The sequence below is a fragment of the Odocoileus virginianus genome, chromosome 2 (genome assembly GCF_023699985.2).
Source record: "Odocoileus virginianus isolate 20LAN1187 ecotype Illinois chromosome 2, Ovbor_1.2, whole genome shotgun sequence".
NCBI classification, from domain to species: Eukaryota; Metazoa; Chordata; class Mammalia; order Artiodactyla; family Cervidae; genus Odocoileus; species Odocoileus virginianus.
Window position 1 is genome coordinate 82,906,294 of NC_069675.1, and position 26,058 is coordinate 82,932,351.

General features: G+C 51.8%; 2 protein-coding genes and 1 non-coding gene across 5 annotated transcripts in view; 2 read left to right on the forward strand and 1 right to left on the reverse strand.

Annotated features, from left to right (window-relative positions):
* Window positions 1-68: 68 nt before the first annotated feature.
* ODC1 (ornithine decarboxylase 1) lies at window positions 69-7,651 on the forward strand. Of its 2 annotated transcripts, none has more exons than XM_070451723.1 (12): window positions 69-353; window positions 2,846-2,990; window positions 3,058-3,212; window positions 3,482-3,655; window positions 3,820-3,992; window positions 4,201-4,335; window positions 4,476-4,557; window positions 4,742-4,825; window positions 5,955-6,117; window positions 6,256-6,368; window positions 6,455-6,669; window positions 7,163-7,651. In XM_070451723.1, exons 3-12 carry the CDS (start codon window positions 3,111-3,113, stop codon window positions 7,305-7,307), a joined length of 1,386 nt encoding a protein of 461 aa, XP_070307824.1. In that variant the 5' UTR covers window positions 69-353; window positions 2,846-2,990; window positions 3,058-3,110; the 3' UTR covers window positions 7,308-7,651. The 2 variants fall into 2 exon arrangements, with proteins under 2 accessions (XP_070307824.1, XP_070307820.1); XM_070451719.1 differs by having other exon boundaries at window positions 70-353; window positions 3,079-3,212.
* LOC139031726 (small nucleolar RNA SNORA42/SNORA80 family) lies at window positions 1,610-1,742 on the forward strand. The gene has a single exon (XR_011484196.1). It is a non-coding gene; the product is annotated as a small nucleolar RNA SNORA42/SNORA80 family (small nucleolar RNA).
* An 8,623-nt stretch (window positions 7,652-16,274) lies between the features above and the next one.
* The window catches only part of HPCAL1 (hippocalcin like 1), a 115,227-nt gene continuing 105,443 nt past the window's right edge, over window positions 16,275-26,058 (reverse strand). For both annotated transcript variants that reach the window (XM_020892456.2, XM_070451738.1), the window contains exons 3-5: window positions 22,395-22,790; window positions 19,453-19,558; window positions 16,275-17,160 (exon numbers count right to left, since the gene is read on the reverse strand). In XM_020892456.2, coding sequence (XP_020748115.1) covers window positions 17,063-17,160; window positions 19,453-19,558; window positions 22,395-22,772 — 582 coding nt within the window. In that variant the 5' untranslated portion in view covers window positions 22,773-22,790 and the 3' untranslated portion in view covers window positions 16,275-17,062. The remainder of the gene's footprint in view (window positions 17,161-19,452; window positions 19,559-22,394; window positions 22,791-26,058) is intronic.

Consider the following 26,058-nt stretch of genomic DNA (forward strand, 5'->3'; position numbering starts at 1 on the left):
CCCTCCCTCTCCCAGTCCCGGGTTGGCCCCTCCCCCTCCCTGGGAGGACGCCCGGACGGAACCGATCGCGGCTGGTTTGAGCTGGTGCGTCTCCATGACGACACGCGCGGCGCTATAAGTAGCGGCGCGGCGGCGCGCAGGGCTTTGTCAGTTCCCTCTCAGCCTCCGCCGCCGCCGCCCCTCTGCCAGCGCTCCGGCGCCACCTCGGGCCGGCGGTCCTCCGCGGGAGGGAGCGAGGCGGCGGGCGGCCGGGCGAGCGGCTGACGGGGGCGGCGGGGCGGCCGGCGGGTCCTGCAGCGCTCGGCGGCGAGTTGTCTCCATGGGGTCGGCCCCCCGCGCCCCTGCGCTCTGAGGTAAGAGGGGTCGCGTCCGGGCGGTAGGGAGGCCGGCGGGCGGGCGGGCGGGCGGGCGCGGGGGGTGACGGCCACGTGTCCCGGAGGCCGGAGCAGACCGGCCGCCTGGAGCTGCGAGGACACGTGGTCGCAGAGCCCGGCCCGTCGGCCCTGGGGGTCCCGGGTGGAGCCGGGCCCCGACCCCTTCCGGCTCAAGGGCAACCTGGCGCTGGAACGGCCCAGGGTTCACCTTTTCTGAACCACGTCAGTGAGGGTGTTCTGAGCCGGAAGCTCTTTGAGAAGCTCAACCCTTCAGCCGCTATTTTTTTTTAAACCCATGTGGTGGTCCGGCAGCAGGTGCAGGAGGCGAACCCGGCACAGGTCTCGGGGTGCCGGCCGCTCGTGCACGTGCCGTGCCGTTCCACCGTGTTGCCCTGGAATTTTCTTTTATATTTTAGTTTTTCTTTTTTCCCTTTTCCTTGCCGTGTGTACAGAGCGAATGACCCAATATAGAAAGCCACTCAGATCGCTAGAGTTGAGATAACCCGAGTGTAACTGATACTGTTCGGCCGGGCTTAGAAATGTTGACGGAATCTTTCAATGACTTAGTGATTTAAGAAAAGTCCTTAGATTATTAAGGTCAGGCGAACGACTAAGACGTAGGAGCCAGTCCCAAGATTTTCCCCAAACGGCCGACTGTTTGAAAATCCGAAATAATGAGGGGAGGTGTGGGGAGCAGAACCTCTTAGGAGTGTCTAGTAGGGAGGACAGAATGTGCTAATTTCATTCAAACCTAAAATTTAATCGATTTGTAAAATTTTCAATTGCAGTTTGAATTAGTACCTGTCTTAACGTTTCCCAATTGGCAAGAAAGAATTTCATACCAGAGAAGGACCATGTTTTGCTAATCCATGTCATTTTTAATTTAGCCATACAGAAAGAACACCCAAAGGTGTTCTAGGGTGAAATCTCTGTATCAAAAGTTACTGAAGTAAAGCTTTGAAAGATACAAGGAAGCAAAATACTTAATAGTGGTGTGCTTCTGAGAAACACACACTTGCTAAATTTAAGCCTGAATGTTGTCTTTTTTCTTTTTTTTTTAAAGACCCTAAATGGCCCAGTCTATCACTGGTGACCCTATTTAAATATTACTTATGTAGACAGAATGTGTGTGCTGGCGGGTTAGTTTGTTCCCTTCCCCTAAGGGCGAATTAGGAAACTAGGAGGTTGACAAAGCCAGCAAGTCACATTAGATCAAGTCTTGCAAGTTCTCCGATGCATGGGTTTGGATTTATGGCAGGCTCGTCCCCCTGGGCCTCTCATAGTGTCCTATGCCAGAGCAAACGCGGCCCCGAACCATTGCCTGGCCTCTGCCAGTGGGCTGCAGGCACTGAAGCGGGTTGCACAGTGGAAAAGATGCCCTCCCTATCAGAGATTAAATAGATTAAAATAATAATTTTAAGGTAACTCATTGACCAGTGTCACATTTTGTGAATGCCAAGGACAATGACTTTGATGGTTAAACGAGCTTTATTTTTGCTTATTCATAAATTGTTTGCTAATTCTTGTAATTCATAGTTGAGAATGATTCCCAGGTGATTATCATTCATAGCCAAGCATGTAAGTTAGAGTGCCTGTGAGGATAGTTGGGATTCCCAGAATTGCTAGTTGAATAGGCAGTGCTGGTTTTAGAATATCGATTGCCATTCAGATGCAGCAGCTATAATATATTCTGTTGATTTTTTTAGATTGCATTTTTTAAAAAAACACATGCCTAGCATGAAAATTAGCTCATATCCCAGGAGAATTTAGAGCACTCAGTAAATTGTTAACAATGTCTGTTGGTCACTAAAAGTTCTTCTGTAAAAGACTAAGCTGATGTAGGGAATAGCAAGGTGTTTATATGGCAGCTTTGCAAAATTGCTATAATAGTGTTTTAACCTTCTAAAGAAAAACAGGTCTGAAATAAAGTAAGCTAACTGTCATGAAGCTTTTTCCTTCTCAGTGGACTAAGTCCAGGAAAGTTTCTGAAACCTGTATTCTGCATTTTTTAGCAGGGATGTTTGGAGTGCCTTTTTTGAGGTGGACAGTACTATATATGGGTTTCCTTGGTAGCGCAGCTGGTAAAGAATCCGCCTGCAATGCATGGGTTCCATCCCTGGGTCGGGAAGATTCTCTGAAGAAGGGTATGGCAATCCACTCCAGTTTTCTTGCCTGGAGAATCCCATGGACAGAGGAGCCTGGCGGGCTACAGTCCATGGGGTCACAAAGAGTCAAGCACGACTGAGTGACTAAGTACAATATTATGTATGGAAGTTGAGTGTGAAAAACTCTAGTGTTGAGTCTGTGAGGTCCTTATTCCATTGAGATTTATAGAATCATGGGACTTAAACCTAGGAATAATGGGATTTCCAAACCCAGGGAGTGAGCTGTCTGGAGGGTGCTTTAGTAGCCCTGCTTGTGTTGTGTGTGTGCTGTCAATACCTGATCTTCCAATTTAATGTGTTCTGAAGGTGAACAGCAGATTGTGTGTTTATCAAACATTTCCACTGCTGCACAGAGAGCACACACATCTTCAGTGGACTTGGAATTCCTGGAAAATTGCCTTTGTGAAAAGTGGGCATAATCCCTTTAAATTCCATCTCTTAAGTTTTCTATGTAAGTATTTGTGATTGTTGCAAGTTTATCTTAGGAGTTACTAAGTATTAATAAGACTTCTGAGTAGATTTGTCTGCTCTATTTGCAGTTTGTTGTGTCTCAAAAAGACATCAAAAAACCATGAACAGCTTTAGTAATGAAGAGTTTGACTGCCATTTCTTGGATGAAGGCTTTACTGCCAAGGACATTCTGGACCAAAAAATTAATGAAGTTTCTTCTTCTGTAAGTATATGTGAAGTCCGTGTTGGTAGTGCAGCTTTGAGAATGTTTAGGCAGATGAATGGGAAACTTCAGAGGGGTCTTATGGAAATGTCTTGTTCGGGAATTGAGAATTTAATTGGCTGCAGATCCTCCAGTGACAATAGTGATTATCATGTCCATGATTGATTAGAGTAGGGTTCATGAGAATGATGGGCAAGAGAAGGGAAGGCTGTGCCTTGGTCACATCTGTTAAATTGCTGATGGGTCTTCTGTAACCACTCTTACTGCAGGATGATAAGGATGCCTTCTATGTTGCGGACCTGGGAGACATTCTGAAGAAACATCTGAGATGGTTGAAAGCTCTTCCTCGGGTCACCCCCTTTTATGCAGTCAAATGCAATGATAGCAGAACGATAGTGAAGACACTCGCTGCCATTGGGACAGGATTTGACTGTGCCAGCAAGGTGAGCAAAAGCAGCAGAACTCAAATGATGTCTGTAATGGCCCTGGTGCTCCCAGCAGGGCAGATCAGAATTGCTTTGCTTGAGCAGAGGATGCTAAAGAGAGTGGGCATGGTGCCAGCGTTTCCATATATTAGCTACGTGTGTAAATACCTCTTCTTTTTCAGACTGAAATACAATTGGTGCAGAGTCTCGGGGTGCCCCCAGAGAGGATTATCTATGCAAATCCGTGTAAACAAGTGTCTCAGATTAAGTACGCTGCCAATAACGGAGTCCAGATGATGACTTTTGATAGTGAAGTTGAGCTGATGAAAGTTGCCAGGGCACATCCAAAGGCCAAGTGAGTTACTCCATTTGAGGGTGGATCAGATACAGGACATGTATAATGTGAACAAACTCAAATTTCCAGTTGTTAGATTTCCATACTAGTAAATTATCTGTGTACCAAATTAGACCACAGGGTATCAGAGCCAAGGAGTCTTATTTTAACCACGGCTGTAGGTGATCTTGTGTCGGTGGGAAATTTGATATACTTTTCTTGCTTCTAGGTTGGTTTTGCGTATTGCCACTGATGATTCCAAAGCAGTCTGTCGCCTCAGTGTCAAATTTGGTGCCACGCTTAAAACCAGCAGGCTTCTTTTGGAACGGGCGAAAGAGCTAGATATTGATGTCATTGGTGTCAGGTGAGATCTTGGTGATGGCACAGGTGGAGATGAAGTATTAGACAATACAAGTTTTATAAGTTTTCTCCCACCATGAATAGTTATTTCCAGAAATAGTAAGAAATAGCGTATTTTTTGTTTTGTTTTGTTTTTGACACCAGCTTCCACGTGGGAAGTGGCTGTACTGATCCTGAGACCTTTGTGCAAGCCATCTCTGATGCCCGCTGTGTCTTTGACATGGGCGTGAGTATCTATGAGCCCCATGTGTGAGAAGGAGGGCAGGGATGGCATTAACAACTAGTCCCAGTTCTAGAATTGACCTTTGTAAGAGTCATCTCATATTACATATTCAACATTAACCTGCTGCATGCATTTTTCATGACTTGTTAATGAATCTGGCTGATTGACTTAATTTTCTTGACACTAGGCCGAGGTTGGTTTCAACATGTATCTGCTTGATATTGGTGGTGGCTTTCCTGGATCTGAGGATGTGAAGCTTAAATTTGAAGAGGTAATTTATAACAAAATTACAATCTGTAGCTCTTAGTAGGTTCCTTTTTTGAAATATTTCAAAACTTAAATGTTAAAACTAGTAACCAAAAGGGACTGTACAAACATGGAAGCAAATGTCTTGGTGTGGTATTTTGAATGACTTGTTCTGGTATTTTGAATGACTTCTGTGCTATTTAAAATTGTATTATGTTAGTAAATTAGTCACTCAGTTGTGTCCAACTCTTTGTGACCCCATGGACTGTAGCCTGCCAGGTTCCTCTGTCTGTGGAATTCTCCAGGCAGAAATCCTGGAGTGGGTAGCCAGTTCCTTCTCCGGGAATCGTCTCGAGCCAGGGATCAAACCTAGGTCTTGTGCGTTGCAGGCAGATTCTTTACTCTCTGGGCCACCAGGGAAGCCCTGTATTATCTTACTGGTTTTCTAAAAGAACATGAGCCAATATTTTCAGAAGTCTTAGGAAAATTTAGGACTGTCACTGTGGAGTTAAGAGAACCTGCTGACTTTAGTACATTGGCTAGATTTTGTGCTTCCTTTACTTAGAAGATTGTTTTTTATTTATTTTTTTTTCTTTTTTTTTTTAATTTTTTTTAAATTTTTATTAGTTGGAGGCTAATTACTTTACATCATTACAGTAGTTTTTGTTATACATTGAAATGAATTAGCCATGGATTTACATGTATTCCCCATCCCAATCCCCCCTCCCACCTCCCTCTCCACCCGATAGAAGATTGTTTTTTAGTCATTTAAGAAGGTAAGCCATTATTGCCACTTACAAAATCTATATTCTTTGTTAAAATTTATGTGAATAGGAAGAATACAGAGTTTACCTTGTTAGTATATATTTATATGTTAGATAAAAATATTTAGGCACTGATAATAAATTTGTCCCATTGCTTAATAAAATCACACCATAACACCTTATTAAAGAGTAAAAAGTCTTGAGGGGAATCAAAATGAAACCATAGGATATGCTGACTGGTTTTCAGGGAGGTGTTTATCTTTTGCTGTTTGAAGATAAACCTCTGCTGATGGCAGCTCTCAATGTTTTTGATGTTTGTGTGTTTCAAAGCACTGCTCCATGTGAGTTCTCCTTGATGACCAACTGCTCTTTTCTGTCTCACTCTGGTAGATCACCAGTGTAATCAACCCAGCATTGGACAAGTATTTTCCGTCAGACTCTGGAGTGAGAATCATAGCTGAGCCAGGCAGATACTATGTTGCATCAGCTTTCACACTTGCAGTTAATATTATTGCCAAAAAACTTGTATTAAAGGAACAGACAGGCTCTGATGGTAGGTACAAAGATTTAATCATTGCATATATATATATATATATATATACTGAAAGTTCGTACCTAAAATGGTAAAGTGGTAATTGAGACTTACTGCTTTTCTAATTATTTTCTTCTTTCTTTAAATTTGCTTTTCTAGATGAAGAGGAGTCAAGTGAACGGACATTTATGTATTACGTGAACGATGGAGTATATGGGTCATTCAACTGTATCCTTTACGATCACGCACACGTGAAGCCTCTTCTGCAGAAGGTACCTTCCAAATATGTTGTATACACCAGTTGAAAGATGACTGGTCAGAACAAGTGTAAGCAGGTGTGTATCTCTCTCAAATGTAGAGACCCAAACCAGACGAGAAGTATTATTCATCCAGCATCTGGGGACCCACCTGTGACGGCCTGGACCGCATTGTTGAGCGCTGTAACCTGCCCGAGATGCATGTGGGCGATTGGATGCTCTTTGAGAACATGGGTGCTTACACTGTTGCTGCTGCTTCCACCTTCAATGGATTCCAGAGACCCACCATCTACTACGTGATGTCAGGGCCAACGTGGTTAGTGACAGTGTGTGTTTGGTTCTGATAAAGAATTAGGTACCTTCCAGGGTTGATTATGCTTGTTCTTGTCTAACAGAATTAAGAAATTGCTTAGAATTAAATACTAACAATTATTTCTTGTTTTTCTCCTCATATTAAGAATATATGCTTTAGAAATTTTAGAATAATTACAACGAAAGGAAAATTCCTCCAGTAATAGTGATGTGTATATAGTTACAGAATTTTAAGGCACAGTTGATTTAGAAAAGACTGGTCAGTCTATTTCTGTACCTAGAATACTTTAATTAGTGCATGTGACTTGTGGTTTCCTTCTTACCAAAAAGATGGTTCCGAAGAAATGCTTGCTGTAGTACTACATTGAATTGCTTCCTGATGACATAGTAACCAGAGATGTAAATAGGCTCATGAATAAGTTACTGTGTGCACAGTGTGGAGCCGCTCGGTTAGCGGGTGACTCAGGGTTTATGACTGCCGCCTCTGTCTCCTGCAGGCAACTGATGCAGCAGATCCGGACCCAGGACTTCCCGCCTGGAGTGGAGGAGCCAGACGTTGGTCCCCTGCCCGTGTCCTGTGCCCAGGAGAGCGGCATGAAGCGGCACTCAGCAGCCTGTGCTTCCACGCGTATTAACGTGTAGATACCACTCTTATAGCTGTTTACTGCGAGTTAGCTTGATTTAAGGGTTTGGGGGGGACCATTTAACTTAATTACTGCTAGTTCTGAGATGTCTATGTGAGTAGGGTTGGCACAGGTGCACCAATGTGGAAGACTGGGAGATGGGGTCACACTTATCTGTGTTCCTATGGAAACTATTTGAATATTTGTTTTATATGGATTTTTATTCACTTTTCAAACATGCTACTAAAGGCTTCAACTGCTGAGCAAGCGTTTGTGGCTTGTGTATCAGCAGGATGGGCCAGAAGCTTAGTGTTGTGACTGGTTTTAACAAAAAGGAATAAAGGATCTTGACATAACTTGGCATTGGGAAATTTTTACAGTGTGTTCATTTTAGGCGGCTCACCTGAGTGTGTGTTATAGGTAGGAATTCATGGTTTTTTTCCCCTGTAGGCTGAGAAAATTGCCCCAGAAGACTGAGAAGTTGACAGGTTTTCAATGTTTTAAAAATCTGTGGAATACTTTTTCTGTTTTGACATTTTTATTTCAAGTCCTGGAAAAAGTCTGCTGTGGCGTCTCAAAGAGTAGTGAGGGCATCTAACCCCACGTGCAGGGGGAGGAAAAGGGCGAGACAGCGGGAAGCCTCAGCTGTTAGTGGTTCTCCACCCTGGATGCTGACTGAGCTTGGCATGCCAGAGTCCCTTGTAACTAAATGGTCTATTTGCCTGTCACAGCGGCTGCCCAGGCGAGGTATACAGGGCCTTCTGAGCCCTGCCTTCCAGTCTCATATTTGCACCTTGACTTCACACACAGGAAAAGGTATAGTTATAAACTAGCTTGTTACTATGAGTTGCAGCTCTTCACCTGACCTTTGCCTTTGTATTCTCTTACTCAACTCAACTTGGACCCCATACCTCAGAAAGAGGATCAGGCTCTCATTTAAATTTCCAAGATGGGAATTGTGAAACCCTGCTGTAGCTTGGGACTGGAGGGCAGGCCACGTAAAAGCCAGAGTCACTTGAGTAAGCCTCTCACCAGCCCCAGTCCCTGCAAGTGACATCGAGTATCTCTGTTGGAGGGACACGGGAGATAGCACACAGGCACAGACAGGGAGGCTGCAGCGTCTTGCGTCTCAGGGGCTGGATTAAGTACTTCTGATGCTATTAGTATCTTTACCAAGGAGTTGAGGGGAGTGACTTCTTAGTTTCAGAAAAGCCACTTTCCCAAAGACCTGAGTTCCACCTGGACACAGCACATTGCCGTGATGGCTGTTGCCTCCTGGCCACTTAGCCAGACTAGGCCTTGGTTCATCACCACTCCTGGTGTCCTTGGACCTGAGAACCCTGCTCTAGTTGGCAGACCACTGAGTGAGATCTTTCAGGAGCCACAAAGAAAGTAGGTATGGCGAGTCTGGGCAGAAGAGGCGGAAGAACTCTGAAATGGACAGTCTGCCCCACTTCCTGTGAGCAGATCCTTGTCTGGGTCCTCAGTCTGCCGACTAACAGAGGAATTGATGTTCTGTGTGGACTAGTGCCAGGAAGTACAAGCTCAGCACCAAGGTTTTGGTAAAGTAGTTTACTTTCAGAAGTTAGGAATAACAAGGTACCTTAGTGACAAGTGCTGATCATGGATTGAAAAGAGGAGAGGGTTTCCCCTCAAAAAGTAGGCTGTACTGAGGGTTTGGGAACTGCTCTTCCCTCACTTTAGGTAAAGCACAGTCTGACCAACCAGCCAGTGCCAGTAGGGACAGAAGTAGCCGCAGGAGGGCCCATGACACCTATGCTGCAGTCTCTGAACCTGGCTCCTGAGGGTTTGGTGAAGCCACTTGGAATCTGTATGGTGACATGGCCTGAGCTGGCCCAAACGACCTCCCATGGCCCCTACACCTGGCCGTGAGCACGCGAGTTTAGCAAGAGGATGGAGAACTCAAGACAGCTGAGTGGGTGTCGACACTACCCCTGGGACCCTCTTAGAACATTCTAGGTGGTGGTGCAGACTTACCTACCTCTGAAAGATGGTACTGTCCATCATTCGCAGACACTTCTAGACCTTGGTTTGAAGTGGACAGCTCAGGCCTCCATAAGGTGCTGACACGGTGCTGCAGTGCCCACACAGGCCCCCACTGGGAGGGGCTCCTGGTCCAAGGTAAAGGCAAGGCGGGCAGGCCTTGCATTCAAGTCACTTGGGGGCATCTCAAAACACAGATTGCTGGGCCCACCCCAGACGGGACAGGGACTGTGGGGCAACAGCTAACCTCCTGGGAAAAGTAGAAGGTACTGATGCTCCTTGTACCACAATAAACCCAGGTTTTCACTGTGATGGATTAGGCCACAAAGCTATTAGAAGAAAACATTTGAAGTGAAAAATGTAAGGAGCAGAGGGGAAAGCAACACACATAGGAGTAGCCGATTTTATTCATAATAAAAGTTCCAATAAATCAATAAAAGAGGAACAATGCCATAGAAAGTGGGCAAGATGTGAACTTTTCACAGAAAACTTTGAACAAACTTTTAGAGCTATGAGAATCTCAGCTGACAGTTTGGCAAAGATAAAAGAGTTCACTCCCGGCTGGGTAAGCGGGCAGGCTCACCCATGGCAGATGGGAAGGCAAGAGTATGAATAACTTCTCGAGGGAATCTGGCAATTTAAAAAATTATCCAGGCTTCCCCGGGGCTCTGTGGTAAAGAATCTGCCTGCCAGTGCAGGAGACGGGTTCGATCCCTGATCTGAGTAGATCTCACATGCTGTGGGTCAGCTAAGCCGTGTGCCACAACTACTGAGTGTGTGTGCTTTAGGATCTGGGAGCCACAGCTACTGAGCGTGTGCATGCTTTAGAGTCGGAGTCACAACTGAGCCCACATGCCCTGGAGCCTGTGTGTCACACAAGAAGTCACTGCAGTGAGAAGCCCATTGAACCACAACTAGAGAAAAAGCCCCATGCAGCAACGAAGACCCAGTACAACCCAAAACCAAATGCACAATTAAAAGAATCCACATTTTCTTTGCCCCAACAATTCTAACTTGTAAGAAATCTCAGACACAGCCATTTACTAGGCTTTTCATTGTGACAGTGTCTATACAGCACATGTGAGAAGCAACAGTGTGTTCACCAGGAGGGAACCACAGATGATCACTGGGACACAGCCGCCGCGAGATGCAGGGTCCTGCCGAAGCTGGTGGGGACTGTGGGCGTGTGGTGAGCTACTGTCTGTGCAAAGAGCAAACCAAACTTTGTGCACACGCCTACCTACCTGCATATACAGAAACTTCTGGAAGGACTGAGAGACGTAGCAGGAAAATGGAGGGCCTGAGGAGTGAGTGGAGACTGACTTCATACGCACTTGTACATGTGTCTATTGCTGAGTTTAAAGGAATTATATAAAATATGCTTCCCAGGTGAGGAAACAGAGAAAAAATCCTCAGTTATGGGCTCCTGTGCCCATGAGCTGCTGAACAAGGGCCGGCGAGCTTGGTCAGGGGCTTGGGTGGGCTTGACCAAGGCCTCCTCGGCAACTTTGCGGGGTGAGGGGGCTCGGACTTGTGCCCACCCAGCTCCGGGGGCTGATGGAGACATCAGAGCCCCTGGGGTCAAGGACTTAACCCCTACCTCTCCCTCGCCCCCACCCCCGCCTGGGTGCGGTGCTCTGCCGCGTCTGGGGTCAGCCGCCTGGGGCCAAGGTCAGACCTGAGTCTGCACTTGGAACAGCCTGCACTGAGAGCCAAGCCGGAAGCGGGCGCACAGGCCGCTGTCAGGCCTTCGACAGCCCTCTCTGGCCACCCAGCTGACCACCCTTGGTGCCGCACAGGCTCCACTCAGCCCGCCCTCTGTAGCCCTGTGCTCCTCGCACCCCTCACAATGCCCCTGAAGATGGTGACCTTGCATTTCTGTGCGGACTCCATCCCTCTCTGTCAGGTGTTCTTAGGTTACTCTACTTGCTGGCTGGTCACCCTGTTATTTTATGTGACAACCCTATCGACAGGGATTCCAAGTCCTGGGCACCAGCAGCCCAGCTGCAGCTTCTGTTTGCTGTGTGTCTCACGGAAAATCAGGTGCCCCCTGGGCCTCAAGCTCCTCTCCTGTCAAGTGGGGTAGAGAGAGAACGCTCAGATACAGGCCAGGCTGGGGAGGGATTTGCACACTCAAGCCTAGACGGCCCTCCTGGCCACGGCCACCAGAGGGCAGCAGCGCCTCGTGCTTGAGACTCCTCTGTGGTCTTGCACTGCCACCAAGCTGTCAGGTCCTGCTTCCTTGATGGCTCAGTGGTAAAAACTGCCAGCCAATGCAGGAGACGTAAGAGATGCACGTTCAATCCCTGGGTTGGAAAGATCCCCTGGAGGAAGGCATGGCAACCCACTCCAGTATTCTTGCCTGGAAAACCCCATGGACAGAGGAGCCTGGTGGGCTACAGTCCATGGGGTTGCAGTGTCCTACATGACTGAGCAACTAACACTATTTAGCCACTCAACTGATGCCGCTGATAGAGCCTGACTGTGAAAGGAGGGCTATGGGCACTGGAATGTGGCCTGGCTCAGAGGGAGATCCAGGGCCAGCCACACCAGGTATCTAGGCTCTGAGGCTCCAGACAGCTTGTCCTGGACCAGGCTGCTCCCCTGGAATCTTCCTGAGCACAGGTGAAGCCCCCACAGGTGAGCCCAGCCCTCATTCCTGCCTCACACCCTGGGAACAGCTGGTGGTCCCCCACAGCCTATGTTCTCATCCCCTGCCTGTTCCAGGTGGGTGATGCCCCCACCCTGGGCTCCTGAGGTGCCCACACCATGCCTGGTGACACGGCGGGCCACCCCTCCTGCCCTGTCTGTGAAGACAGGCCCTCCTCTCCCCACATTGAAGCGTGGTGGCGTGGGAAGCCGAGGGGCACTGCCCTTATCTCCCCTCACCCACTGACCAGCCCTTGATGCACAGGCCCAGGTCCTGCTTGTCCCCACATGTTGGGACCTGGGTACCCATGGCTGCTGGTGTGCCACCCTCCCCATTTTTGCACAGCCCTGGATCCATGCTCTTCCTACCCCAGGTGCCTGGTCCCACCCTGGCTCTGGCCCCCCTCTCTGGAGAAGCCGTGAGCTGTTCGCAGCCCTTGCTCTGAGCTGGAGAGTCCGAGGGGCAGGTCCTGGCCCATAGGTATCCTTGCCCTCCCTCAAGGCCCTGCACCCGCCCACCCCACCACCAGCTGACCTGCAGGGTCAAGGGCAGTGCCCCTGGCTCTCTGGGTCCCTGTCGCATGTGTCCAGGGTCATGTGGTTATCAGTGGCCAGGCTGGAACCTGTCCCTCTGCCTCTTTGTCTGGGGCCTAATGGGTGCAGTTCCAGACCATAAGGTGGGCCCCCAATACTGACTTTTTAAAAAATTAATATTTTGGTGGTGCTGGGTCTTTTTTGCTATTCAGGCTTTCTCTAGTTGCAGTGGGCAAGGGGCATGTCATTGCGGGGGCTTCTCTTGGGATCAGCAGTTGTGGCATGTGGGCTTCTTTGCTTGGTGGCATGTGGAATCCTCCCAGGCCAGGGATTGAACCCATGTCTCCTACACTGGCAGGTAGACTCCTATCCACTGTACCACTGGGGAACTCCCCAACACTGACTCTTCATTCATTCACTCACTCATTCAGAACTTCTAGATTTTTTTGCCTTTTTTTTTTTTTTAAGCTGCACTGCTCAGCTTGTGGGATCTCATGACCCCAAACAGGATCAAAGCCAGGCTGCTGCAGTGAAGGCCTGGAGTCCTAACCAGGAGGCCACCAAGGGAACACCCTGAGCAGCTAATGCCCAGCCAGGCTGGGCACTGGCTCCGGGGAGGGGAAGGGTTGAGCTGCGAGGTCAGTTCAAGGGGAAGAGTGCTATGAGGGAGGCAAATATGGGCACTGTGAGGGGTACCCAGGAGGGGGGGTGGCCTTCTGGAAGAAAGTTTTCTGCTCCATTGGTGTAGAGTCTTGGGAAAGGCAGGTGTGTGGGTATGCACGATGTTCACGGAGGCCACAAGCTGGGGACAGGGGCCGGGGCTGCCCCCACTGTGAAAGCAGCCCGGGCCAGCCGGGGGCAGGGAGGAGCTGTAAGGCTGGAAGCCAACACGGCCTCACACTGGTCCCCAGGGGCCACTCGCCTGCTGCTGACGCAGGCCAGATGCACGGGACCCTCGACGCCCAGTGTCTACGTGGGCTGTGCCTGATGCACGCGTCCATGGCACTGCCCTGCAGAGCAGACACCCATCCCACACTGGACCCCCGAGTCCCACTGAGGGTGGTTTCTGCCCCGCCTGCAGAAACCACACTGCCTGTCGCCCTGCACACACACACACACACATGCACACACACACACACATGGTGTAAGGGGACTGTCGTGGGTGGGAGGTAAGATAACCTGACTGGTTCTCCTTCTGCCATTAACTTCCTGGGACCCGAGGGGTATGGCCGGTTTCTAAGGGAGTGCTGAGTCAGTGATGGGCGGGCCTGTGGGTGGTCCCATTCCTTCCCTGGGGCAGGTCTTCATCGCCTCCAACTCCCTAAGGAACCGCCCTGACTTCTGTGAGCTTCTGTTGGGGCAGGGCCCACTAGGGCCCCAGATCCATGTCCTTCCCATTTGTGTGGAAGCACAGGGATGGCTATTTTATGTCTGTGTGACTGGGTCGTGGGTGTCTTGACAGGTGCTTCGATGCCCTTTTGAGTGTGTCTGTGAGGGTGTTTCTGGATGAGGTTAACATTGCATTAGCAGACAGTACTGTAGGGTTCCCCACCAGGGTGAGGACCTCATCCAAAGGGCTGACTAGAACAGAAGGCTGAACTGAGGCTCTGTTCTCTGCCTGGTGGTCTTGGGCTGGGATGGCAGGCTCCTGCCTTCAGACCCGGACTAGAATGAATGCTGTCAGCTCTCCTAGGTCTCCAGCTGGCAGATTTTGGGCCCATTCAGCCCCCATAATCCTATCAGCCAGTTCCTTATAATGTTTCTCTCTTTCCCATCCCCCCACCCCAACCCCACCACCCATATACATGAATATGTATTCAGAGGGAGGTGCTTCCCTGTGGCTCAGTGGTAAAGAACCCACATGTAGGAGACATGGGGTTCAAATCCTGGGTCAGGAAGATCCCCTGGAAAAGGAAATGAAAACCCACTCCAATATTCTTGCCTGGGAAATCCCATGGACAGAAGGAACCTGGAAGGCTACAGTCCATTGTTGCTGCTGTTACTGAGTTGTTCTGCTGCTGCTGCTGCTGCCAAGTCACTTCAGTCGTGTCCGACTCTGTGTGACCCCATAGATGGCAGCCCACCAGGCTCCCCTATCCCTGGGATTCTCCAGGCAAGAACACTGGAGTGGGTTGCCATTTCCTTCTCCAATGCATGAAAGTGAAAAGTGAAAGTGAAGTTGCTCAGTCGTGTCCAGATCTTTGTGACCCCATGAACTGCAGCACACCAGGCTTACCTGTTTTTCACTATCTCCTGGAGTTTGCACAAACTCAAGTCCATTGAATCGGTGATACCTTCCAACCATCTTATCCTCTGTTGCCCCCTTCTCCTCCAGCCCTTAATCTTTCCCAGCATCTGGGTCTTTTCCGATGAGTCTGGTCTTCGCATCAGGTGGCCAAAGCTTCAGTATCAGTACTTCCAATGAATATTCAGGGTTGATTTCCTTTAGGATCAGTTCATGGGGTTGCAAAAGTGACTTAGCGACTAACCACCACCACCAAGGGAAAGACACTCTGTTTCTGTGGCAAACCCTGCACCTGTGGTCACTCCCATCTGTGCCTCGTTACTGGGCAATATCCCCTGTTAGTAGCACCCCTCATCAAGGCACCATCAGATGTGGCCTCGTGGTAGCAAGCTGGGTCCACCTGGCCCCAGGTCACCTGGCCTCCTGCTCTCATCCCATCCCTGCAGACACTGCCCATCAAGGTTTGGACTTGGCAATGCCACTGACCGCAAAGGCACTAGCAGACAGGGCTCACACTTTCTATCACAGGCGTGGAGTCCTAAAAGATATTAAGATGACTAAAAACAGCAAAACAGCCAGCGTCCCTGCTGTGGGGCAACCTACACACTCTGCCCACTTACCTCGATCACGTGCCTCTCCCCAGGTGAGATTCAAGAGTGCTTACCTGGCCCGTGGGCGGGTGTGACGGACACTGGGACCAGAACCCCAGTTCTGTCCACCCTTCCTGGTGCCATGCCCCCTGGGGGAGGGGCCCTTGTCACTGTGGGTGCCTCCAGGCACCTCACACTCGAGGCCAAGACACTGAGAAGTGAGGCGGGTGGGAGAATTTTGGAAAGTTCTCTTCCCTTTTAAGGAAGAAATAAGCCAGGGCCACTTCTTGTCCTGTCTTGGAAGGCTCATGTGTCAGCCGCACTTACCCTGCAGAGACCCCAAGGATTCAAGGGTGTGGACAGAAGCTGCCTTGGAGGCCAGGGGCGGGGCGGTGGGGCAGCGGAAGGAACCAGGACATCCTCAATGATGCCCTCCAGATGCGGTGTTAGCCAGGCCGACAACGCATGGGACTTGCAGGCATGTGGTGCCCACCTCCCCACAGTTAAGGGCCCTTCTGCTGCTTCTGAGACCAGAAGCATCTCGATGGCCACAGCCTGAGAAACCAGGCCTGCTCGCTCTCCCGGCTGGTGCGGATGCCCCGGGTCTCCGCCCTGTCATTGCTGGGGATGTGAAGTCTCATGACTCTGCTGATTAAACCACGGGGCTGGGCTGGGGGCGGGGGGCAGAGAGGCTGGGGAGAGGGAGGGAAGGAGGCAGAAGCCTGGCCTTCAAACCCACCCGGAACAGTCATGTTTTATTTCCATGTATTTCTTGGCATTAGGCAGAGATGGAAGGAGAGGTTGTACAGGATTTATAGACACAGTGATGGCCGCAGGGACACAGGAGCGGCCCAGTTTACAATGAGCAGCTGGACCCACGGAGGCCACCTGTCTGGAGAGCGCTCAGGCCACGGCAGCCGAACAGGGGCTGTCGCGGGCCAACACAAGACTCGGACAACTCCCGTTTATTTGATCATTTTAATACAGGAAATGCCAGACCAATCAACAGGGAGGACAAACCTCACAGAGACACCTGCGCTCACGACACGGACGGGAGGGTCTCCACGGCCCTGGGCACGCATGCATGTCCTTTGGAGAAGGGCAGATTGAGGGCATAAATACCACAAAATAACCAGGCTCGGGGTGGGGGGGGAGTCACAGGCCACGAGGAAACCACGCTTCAAAGGCAATCGAGGCATTAAATACGGAACTTACACGTTACATTTCACTTCACCGTACGTATAATTTATATATTAAAAGAAAGGAGACCACGGTATTATATACGTGCAAGCGGTTTTGGTCGGAGGAAATGAACGAGCTGGGTGGAGCCATGCACGGGGAAGGCTTGCCCATATACTCTCCCTCTGTTCTTGTCCCCATCTTTCCCACAGAGTCAACCGCCATCACGGATCAATCGGCTGGCCTTGGCGCGATCTCAGAAAGTCCCACGGGTATCCTCAGTGTGTCCTCGGGGCTCCCTGTGGGCAGGGAGGTGCCCCAGAAGCGAGGACACCGCGAGCCCTGCATGTAAACACATCCCCGGGAAGTCGCCCTGGAGGGACCGGGGCAGAGAGGGGGTGGGAGGAGGCCAGGTGAGGAGCGGGGCGCAGCCGCCGGGCAGGCAGGTGCGGTGATGTGTCGCCTGGCTGCCCTGGGAGAGCAGGAATGATTGAGGAGGCATCCACTTTTGCAAGCAAAGCTTAAATGGCAAGACAAGCCTGTGTTTCTCTGCACTGTCCAGACGCCAACCCCTTAGAACTGACTCGCACTGCTGGGGTCACACTGTAACAACCGGACGATGGACGGGTCGCTCTTGGCACCTTTGATGAATTCTTCCAGGGACAGTTTGCCTGTGGGAAGGAGGACGGGAAAAACAGGAGTTAGCCAGTGCTCGCTGTTTTCCACCCCCAGGAGAACACGTAGACAGCTCCTGTGTCAGGGGAAGCCTCCTGGGGTCCAAGTCTTGAGCCCTGCTGAAGCTGGATGCTGTCCAGGCTCTACACGCTTCGAGGGCATTTCTGGAAAAACCTGTTTGGCTTTCACTGATCACTGGCAGTGCTTCTCCCAGGATACATACAGATACGGGAGGGACCTAGGTTTGAAGCAGACCCTGCATTCTGGCAACCTGTGCCTTGGGGAACCTCCATCTTGCCTCTGCAGCTATAAAGTGAAATAGAGCCAGGGACCCCGACACAGAAGCGTGGGGCCGTGCCCAGCACACTAGCGGGTGCTTCGCTCTGCCTCCACGGGCAAGCGACCCGCCGCTCCACGTCCCAGGGTCTCTACCTGTGTGGTGGGATCACAGCCATGCCTGTCTCAAAGGTGTGAGCTCCCCCAGAGCATCCCCAGCAGGAGACTAAACCACCCCAGGCTAAGGGATGGATTGGGAAGGGGAGCAGTCACCCCCCGGCAGAAAAGGAGGCTGCTGGGATGATGCAGAGGGCTACTAGGCTTTGTGACTGTTCGTACGGTTAACAGGGACTTTACCCTGACCACTCAGGGAAAGGGGCTTCCCTTGTAGCTCAGTTGATAAAGAATCTGCCTGCAGTACCAGAGACCCGGGTTCGATCCCTGGGTCAGGAAGATTCCCTGGAGAAGGAAATGGCAACCCACTCCAGTATCCTTGCCTGGAAAATCTCATGGACACAGGAGTCTGGTGGGCTGCAGTCCATGGGGGTCTCAAAGAGTCGGGCACGACTGAGAGATTAACACTTTACTTATTCAGGACAAGGAGCTAATGAAAGCACTGGCCTCTCCTCTAGGCAGTAAGTGGGGCTGGCAAGGGGCTGAGGGCCTGAGCACAGTCTGTCCTGCAGCCATCGGGGTGCTCCTCGTGCTCCGCCAGACTCAGGACCTGTGGCCTCAGCGACCACCTGTGCTTTCCGAGGGTGGGCGGGCCGGGAAGGTGGGAAGGGTGTGGGGCAACCCAGAGAAGGACAAGGGTCCTTGTCTGCACACCCCTGCTTCACTCTTCTCTCCTCCAACATTGCCTCTCCTGCCCCCTCCCCAAGCTTCAGGGCCCGGATCCCGGGGCTCACAGGAGAAGTGTGGGCCCTAGTTCACGGACAGCCTGGGAAGATGCATAGAGCTGAGCGGTCAGAGCAGATCCTCTGGATCCTCACAACCACAACAGACTGAATTATTATCTCCATTTCACAGAAGAGTAAACTGAGGTTCGGAAAAGCCAAGACTGGTGGAACAGGTCTATTGAACCCAAAGCCTGTGCCTTGCTACCCTGGAGGGCTGAAGACATGTTTTGAATCTGCCCAAAGGCCACGCCAGGAGTGAGGCTGTCTTGTCTTACGTTGATCGTGTTTTGAAAACTGTCTCCATGGGTTGATGTGCCTGCAGCCCCATCACGCCCTTACGCCGCTGGCTCAGTCTTTTGCCTTCATCTGCAAACTGCACTTTAAGGTTTGGCCGGGGTGGGGCAGGGAGCGGGGTGGGGAGGTGTATGGGGCTTTCCTGTGCATTCGCTTATTTTCAACCCCCAAGCACAGCGCAGCGGGTATTTTCTTTTTCTTTTCTAAATGCTGCATTTCTTTATCTGTCAAAAGCAAATCTGACAAGGCTCTGGGGCTGCACTTCATGTGGATCCATCCTGTTTCATGGTTACCCTCCCCGGCGTGGATCCCAAAGAAGCTCACGGCTGAGGCAGAGAAGGAAACCTGGGGCACGTCCTCCCTGCCAGGCCTCCACGGCCGCCCCTTGGAACCCACCACTTCTGCTATAGTGTGGTCCCAGCGAGCCTGGTACAGCTGCTGCAGGCCAGCACCTCCCAACAGAGTCGCCAGGGCGACTGGGGCCTGGAGGAGGGATGGTGGGGGGCCATCCATCCATCTACCACCCAGAAGCCTGATCCCAACCCCTCGGGGGCCCAGGTGCCATGGACACACCTGCCTCTTCTCCCCTGGGACATGTCCACGGGCCCACAGTGTCTCCATTCTAGAAACAAGGAGACTCCTGCTCAGGGGGCAGGACATAGGCCCAGGTGCTCCTGGACTCTGAAGCCCAACCCTCAGCATAGCTGCATTGACTGTGGAGGGCCGGGGGTGGGCTGGGCAAGGTCCCAGAAGCTGTGGGGAAGGGCCCCAAACGCCTCTCTGCTCCCAGCAGTGCGGCACAGACATGTGGGGTCCTACCGTCATTGTTGGTGTCCATCTGCCTGAAGATCTTGTCTGTGCGTTTCTCCGGTGTGGACTCATCCTCCGGCATCTTCATCACGGAGGACACCATTTTATATATCGCCTGCAAAGGGGCACACAGATGCGTGTGCTTAGAGGTTCCGGGTGCTCCTGGGGGGATGGGACACAGGCCTGATCTGCCCCCCCACCCTTGCCCACGCCAGGAGGAGAGGCCAGGCTGCCCACCAGCCTGCTCACCAGGATCCTCCCCAGCTAGAATGTTCCAGGGCTTTTCCCAATAGTGTGCATGCATGTTGCAGACAGCATGTGAGCAAAAGGAAGGCAGCCTCATTTATGTGAGGTTCAAGAACAGGTGAAACGACCCACTGTGACTGTGGCAAGACTGGGTTTGTCTGGGGGCGGGAGGTGGGACAGCTCTCAGGCCTTCTGGGGGGGCTGGGGATGCTCCCTAACTCACTGGCAGTGACACGGACATATGTGTGCATAGTGTGCATCACACAGCACGCTTAGCCACAAATATTTGACTACGGGATTGCTGTATCTCCGTGAGAAGCAAAAAAAGACAGCCCCTGAAACTCACAGGGGAAACCATATCACCAGCCCCAGAAAGGACAGGCCTGGGGCCCATGGGTCTCTCCAGCAGAACCAAGAACCTTCTCTTCAGGACACTGCCATCCATGGGCTCAGCACTGCACAGGCCATTTCTATCCAAGAGTTCAGGCCTGTGGTGTGTGCATGTGTGTATGTGCATCAGTGTGTGTGTGTGTGTGTGTGTGTGTGTGTGTGTGTGTGTGTGTGTGTGTCCAGGGGGCCATGATGGAGCCGGTGACTAGCAGCTCATAAGAGTAACATGCGAGCAGGAGGGGGCTGTGCCACTGGGGGATTCTACGGGGAAATGGCTTGACTGATACACTCATTCCTCAAACAACAGACCAAGAACAGCAGAAACCTGGAAGCTGTAACGTCTTAAAAAGCAGGTCTACAAAACCAAACCAAAAAGAATGACCCAAGTGAGGCGTCTTGTATCTATTACACTCTGCACTCCTTGGTCCCTCTCCACATGCAGGCAGGGGTGACCAGGCCTCACCGCACGGCAAGTGTGTCTTTCAGGGCCTCCTGGGACAGGCCCCCCCGCTCCTGGGACAGCACAAGGCACTCGTCTGAGTGCAGAGAAGGCAGAGCCAAGACCCTCCCTGTCTCTGCTGGGCTGTGATGCACTTGGAGCCCAGCCCATTTTGATGAAGGTGTAGCAGCCAGGCATCCTGCTTAGCCTCTGCCAACATGGGGGGAAGTGCTCAGGGTTTGGGAACTGGGTCTGGGGGCCTAGCAGCCAGATCCCGTCCAGACAGGAGAGGCGCCCCTCATGGCTCTGCCGTGTCTGTAAGCTTTGGCCGGGGTGGTCTGCTTGGCCAGTAACAGACGAGGGTAAGGGCCAGCAGGTGGGTCGGGACAGGTGATTCCCCAGAAGCCAATTTCTTCCTTCAACTGCTGCTTGTTGCTAAGAGCCAGGATCAACGGCTGAAGCACAGTTTCTCCTGAACCTGTGCTGGTTTATTCTCATGGCATGAAAACTACCTGTTTGGGAAACCGGTCAGGCTACTTGCTGCTGATCAAGGAGTTCCTGAGTTTGATATCCTCTGTGTGTGGTTTAATCCAGAAGTTCCCTCCATGTAGACTGGAGAATACCTCCTCTGAGGAGTCCCAGAACTGAGCTCCTAGGCTCCAGGAGTGGGGGTGCAGGGGGTGGGGACCCAGGGAGCGGAGGCTCTGTGGCTCTCTACCACACACCCAGGAACCCAGGGGAGTGAACAAAACTTTTTTTCTTGCCGGAAAACAGCTTCCCTCGCCCGCGTTGTTGACAGGAGAGAAGAGCTTTCTGAGGTGGTGCTTCCTGGGCCAGAGCTTATTCTGTCACCATTAATGGTTCAGTTTGGCTTTACAATTGTGTGTTCCTGAGGACATGACAAGCTGTCTGTTGCATTCTTAAATAGGGGAATACGAAAAGGTCTTGGCAGGTGCCTTCTGCCAGTGTCAAGGGTCCTTTCCATTATAATTCTCAACTCTGTTACTTTGACCACCTGATGCGAAGAGCTGACTCACTGGAAAAGACACTGATGCTGGGAAAGATTGAGGGCAGGAAGTGAATGGAATGACAGAGGACGAGATGGTTGGATGGCATCACTGACTCAATGGACATGAGTCTGAGCAAACTCTGAGGGATGGTGAGGGACAAGGAAGCCTGGCGTGCTGCTGTCCATGGGGTTGCAAAGAGATGGACATGACTGAGTGACTGAACAACAATTGTTAACTCTCAGGATATCACACCCCTGCCGCCCCCCACCCCCCTACGCCTAGTCTCAGAGTTTGTGAAGTGCAGAAAATGACACCCTCCTCCCCTTAGAGCTGGGAAGGCCACAGCTCATCAACGGTGTGTAGGCCAGGGCTTTTTACCACCAAGGATCCGCAAACAATGGTCCTTCTGCATTGGTAGGTGGGTTTTTATCACTAGCTCCACCATAGCTCAGTCGGTAAAGAATCTGCCTGCAATACCGGAGACCCAAGATCGATCCCTGGGTTGGGAAGATGCCCCCCTGGAGAAGAAAATGACAACCCACTCCAGTATTCTCGCCTCGAGAATCCCATGGATAGAGGAGCCTGCAGGCTACACAGTCCATGGGGTCGCAAGAGTCAGACAGGACTTAGCGACTAAACTGCCACTGCCGCCATCTGGGAAGCCCAACAATGGAATTCTCATCACCATCTGCAAGGGCCCGCTTGGTCAGGTGACAGCTAGTCATTTTCCAAAGGGCAGGAAAGAGGGGCAGGCAGCCACGTGGCCCGGAAGGATCAGAGGCGGGCCTAGGAGTCGCGCGCGGTCCAGAGTGGGCGGGGTCTGTCAAGGCCCCGCCCCTGGCGCCAGCCCCGCCCCCTGGGCGCACCTGCACGATCTCCAGCATCTCGCTGCGGCTGATGTAGCCGTTGCCGTCGAGGTCGTACATGCTGAAGGCCCACTTGAGCTTCTGCTCCAGCTTGCCCCGCGAGGTCACGCTCAGCGCGATGATGAACTCCCTGAAATCAATGGTGCCGTCGCCGTTGGTGTCGAAGGTGCGGAAGACGTGCTCGGCGAACTTGGAGGCGTCGCCGTAGGGGAAGAAGTTCGCGTAGATCTTCTTGAACTCGTCCACGGTCAGGTGGCCGGTGGGGCAGTCCTTGAGGAAGCCCTTGTACCACTCCTGCAGCTCATGGTCCGTGAACTCCGTGTTCTCCCGCAGGTCCTGCAGCACTTCGGGTCGCAGCTTGCTGTTTTGCTTGCCCATGGCGGCCGGCAGGGACACCTGCAAGACAGAGGCCCGGCTGGAGATGGGGTGGGGGGCGGGCGCAGGGGAGGGCTCCCCGCCGTCCATGGCCGCCCAGCGGGACGGAGGACTATCCCTCGAGTGTCCCCCACCAGTGGCCGGAGAGGCCTGACTCCGGCCATCATGGTGATGAGATGTCCCAGCATGTGTAGGACCCCCCACAGAGAGGGGGACCCCGGAGGGGAGGGGGACCCTTAGCCTATGTACCACCAGGAAGGCGGGGTGCTCCAGTGGAGTCAGGATGCTGGCCGCCTGGCACTGCAAGACCTATCCTGACCTACAGAATTGGAAACGTGGAGAAAATGGCCACATAAAATCAACAGGAATGAGGCCCTTATGGAGTGCCCAGCAGGGTTTGTACAAGACTGGAGGCTGAAACCGTTCTCATCACCCTCATCAGCTCCCAGCAAAACTGTCACTCTGACCGTAGCCCACACCCTGTGTTCTGAGCATTTCTTTCCTCTTTCAGGCACCACATTCTGATTTTATCCTTAGAACAGGCATCCAGAAACTTTTAAGGAATCCCTTCTTGTTTTGGCCTCTGAGAAACCCTATGGTTGGGAGCATGGGGTGGGGGTGGGGGAAGTGTGGATCTGGAATTAGCACCAAAAGGATGTCTCCAGTGTGCATAGTAAAGTCCCAGGCAATTGCAGGCATGCAACTCCAGGCATGCATGGAGTTTTCCCCTAATGCCTGCACAGAAGACTGACCCTGCATGCATGCTACATCACTTCAGTTGTGTCTGACTCTTTGTGACCCCATGGACTGTAGCCCACCAGGCTCCTCTGTCCACAGGATTTTCCAGGCAAGAATATGGGAGTGGGTTGCCATGTTTTCCTCCAAGGGAGCTTTCCAGTCTAACTGCTGCCCTTGAATAGAGGAGCTTGGGACACAGACCCAGAGGAAAGGCCACGTGAGGACACAGGGAGAAGATGGCTATTGATGGGCCAATGAGAGAGGCCTCAGAAGGAGCCAGGCCTGCTGACACCTTGATCTCAGACGTCAGCCTCCCAGAACTGTGAGAGAATACATTTCTGTTTTTGAAGCTGTCCAGCATGCAGTGCTAAGACAGCTGCCCAGGGACCTGAGCTGATAACACGTGGCATCAGTGTCCATGGGGCAGAATCCTGTGCTAGGGGCTGTGCAGTTCCCAAAGGCTTAACTCCTGACCTGCCGGTGTCAGGGACAACCACAAGAAGGTCCATGGACGTGGGACACTTTTGTTTTTAATCAGACACCTCGCCTGCATTCATCCCGCTTCACCAGGGAGGAAGCCGACCGGGAGTCTCTGGAGGCGAAGCCAGCCCTCGGACCCAATCGTCCGGCCCCGTCTCACAACTTCCTGGGGGCAGCTAGGGGAGGACAGTACTGGGGAGGGTGGGAAGACAATGTGGTCATGAACATGGCCTTCCTGGCCGCCTTTGATAGTCAACCCACATCCTTTCCTTAAAGCATTCCTTCTCTTTTCATCATGGAAACGAGCCACCTTCCGCGAAGCTCTGGGCTCTGAGAGCTCAGGGTCGGTCCTTTCATATCTTTTTTTTTTTGGCTGCACGGCACAGTTTGTAGGATCTTAGTTCCCTGAGCCTGGATCGAACCCTGGGCCCTGGCAGTGAAAGCACCAAGCCATAAACACTGGACCGCCAGAGAATTCCCAGGATCGGTCCCTTCAGAATCCATTTGTCTCAGTGAAAACCAAACCGCCGCTCAGAACCACAGTATCAGATGGCTTCAGAATGTGTTGGCGATTTGTATTCTTTAAGATCCACAAGATGCCAAACTCCTAATTCCTCCTCCGCCTGAAGTAACAAATGTTTATGGAGAGGAAGGGACCATATCGGGGATGGGACAAGGACGGGTCAACACAATTGCTAGGAGGTGACAGCCAGGGGCTCCGAGGTCGGCCTGGGGAGGCTTCAGCTTTCCCAGCCCTTCTCACATGTCCCCGCAGGCAGATATGTGAGGCTCCCCAGTCCTCTTCCCTCCCCAGGCCTGGCTCAGAGTGGGCATCAGTGTGGGGGGAGTGGGTCTTCCTGCCATGGTGGTGGTGGTCCTGGTTGTGTACAAACACCTGCTAACTCTGGAGGCAAGTAAGTGTGTTAGTCACTCAGTCGTGTCTGACTCTTTGTGATCCCGTAGACTGTAGCCCACCAGGCTCCTCTGTCCATGGGATTCTCCAGGCAGGAATACTGGAGAGGGTTGCCATTTCCTTCTCCAGGGGATCTTCCTGACCCAGGGATCACACCCAGGCCTACTGCACTGCAGGCAGATTCTTTATTATCTGAGCCACCAGGGAGGCGGTCTCTGGCAAACCTGGCATCCCAGCAGAGCCTGGAGGCATCCTGGCCCCTCTGGGGGAAGCAATGCAGGGGGCCCTTTCCTGAGGGTTCTGGGGCTCACGGGATGGCAGGACTCTGAGATGGGCACATCAGGCATGGATCTTGCCTTTGAAAAGAGTTCTTCAAGGCCGGAGCACATGGGAGGCAGGAGAGGCACCCACATTGGTTCACTGAAGCATCAAAAACCCCACCAGTCATTCTAACTGCAGCCGCAGTTTATCAAGCACTCAAGCTGGGCCAGGGTCTGTGCAGATCATTTTATAAATGGTGAAACCGAGGCCTGGGGGTGGTAAGTATCTTTCCCTGGGCCCCAAGGCTGCTGGAGCTGCGATGTGACTAGGATGTGACCAGGGTGAGCTTGACTACAGGGCTCAACAATTGACCTTGAACCCTGGGAGGTGGGCAGGGCAGGTCTGGCACTCCCAGCTGTACAGAGAAGAAAAGAAAGGCAGGGAGAATTTGAGGGATATGTTTAGGAAACAAAAAAGTAAATTTTAATTTGGGGGGAAAACTATCAAGAAACCGTGGGTGGAAAAACATGCTTTCCTGCCACTGTCTTGAAGGTTGAATGAGTAACATCTGTGGCTGTCAAAGTCAGGGCTGCTGGGAGATGGCATTTTTTAGGACGGTGTGGCAGGAATCGATCACTGAGTGTCCAGCCTTCTTTAGGAAGACCTCACAGCTTTGAAGCATGCCCCCCCAACCCCCCCGCCCGCCAGCTGCCACCTTTGCTTTGATTTTTGACCACACTCAGTCAGCTGAATTAAAGGGCTGACTTAGAGCATTACCCTTTAAAAGTCAGTAGCATGTACTTTTGCCATAGGACACTAAACGATGAACTCCCCAGGTTGGTAGGTTCCCAATATGCTACTGGAGATCAGTGGAGAAATAACTCCAGAAAGAATGAA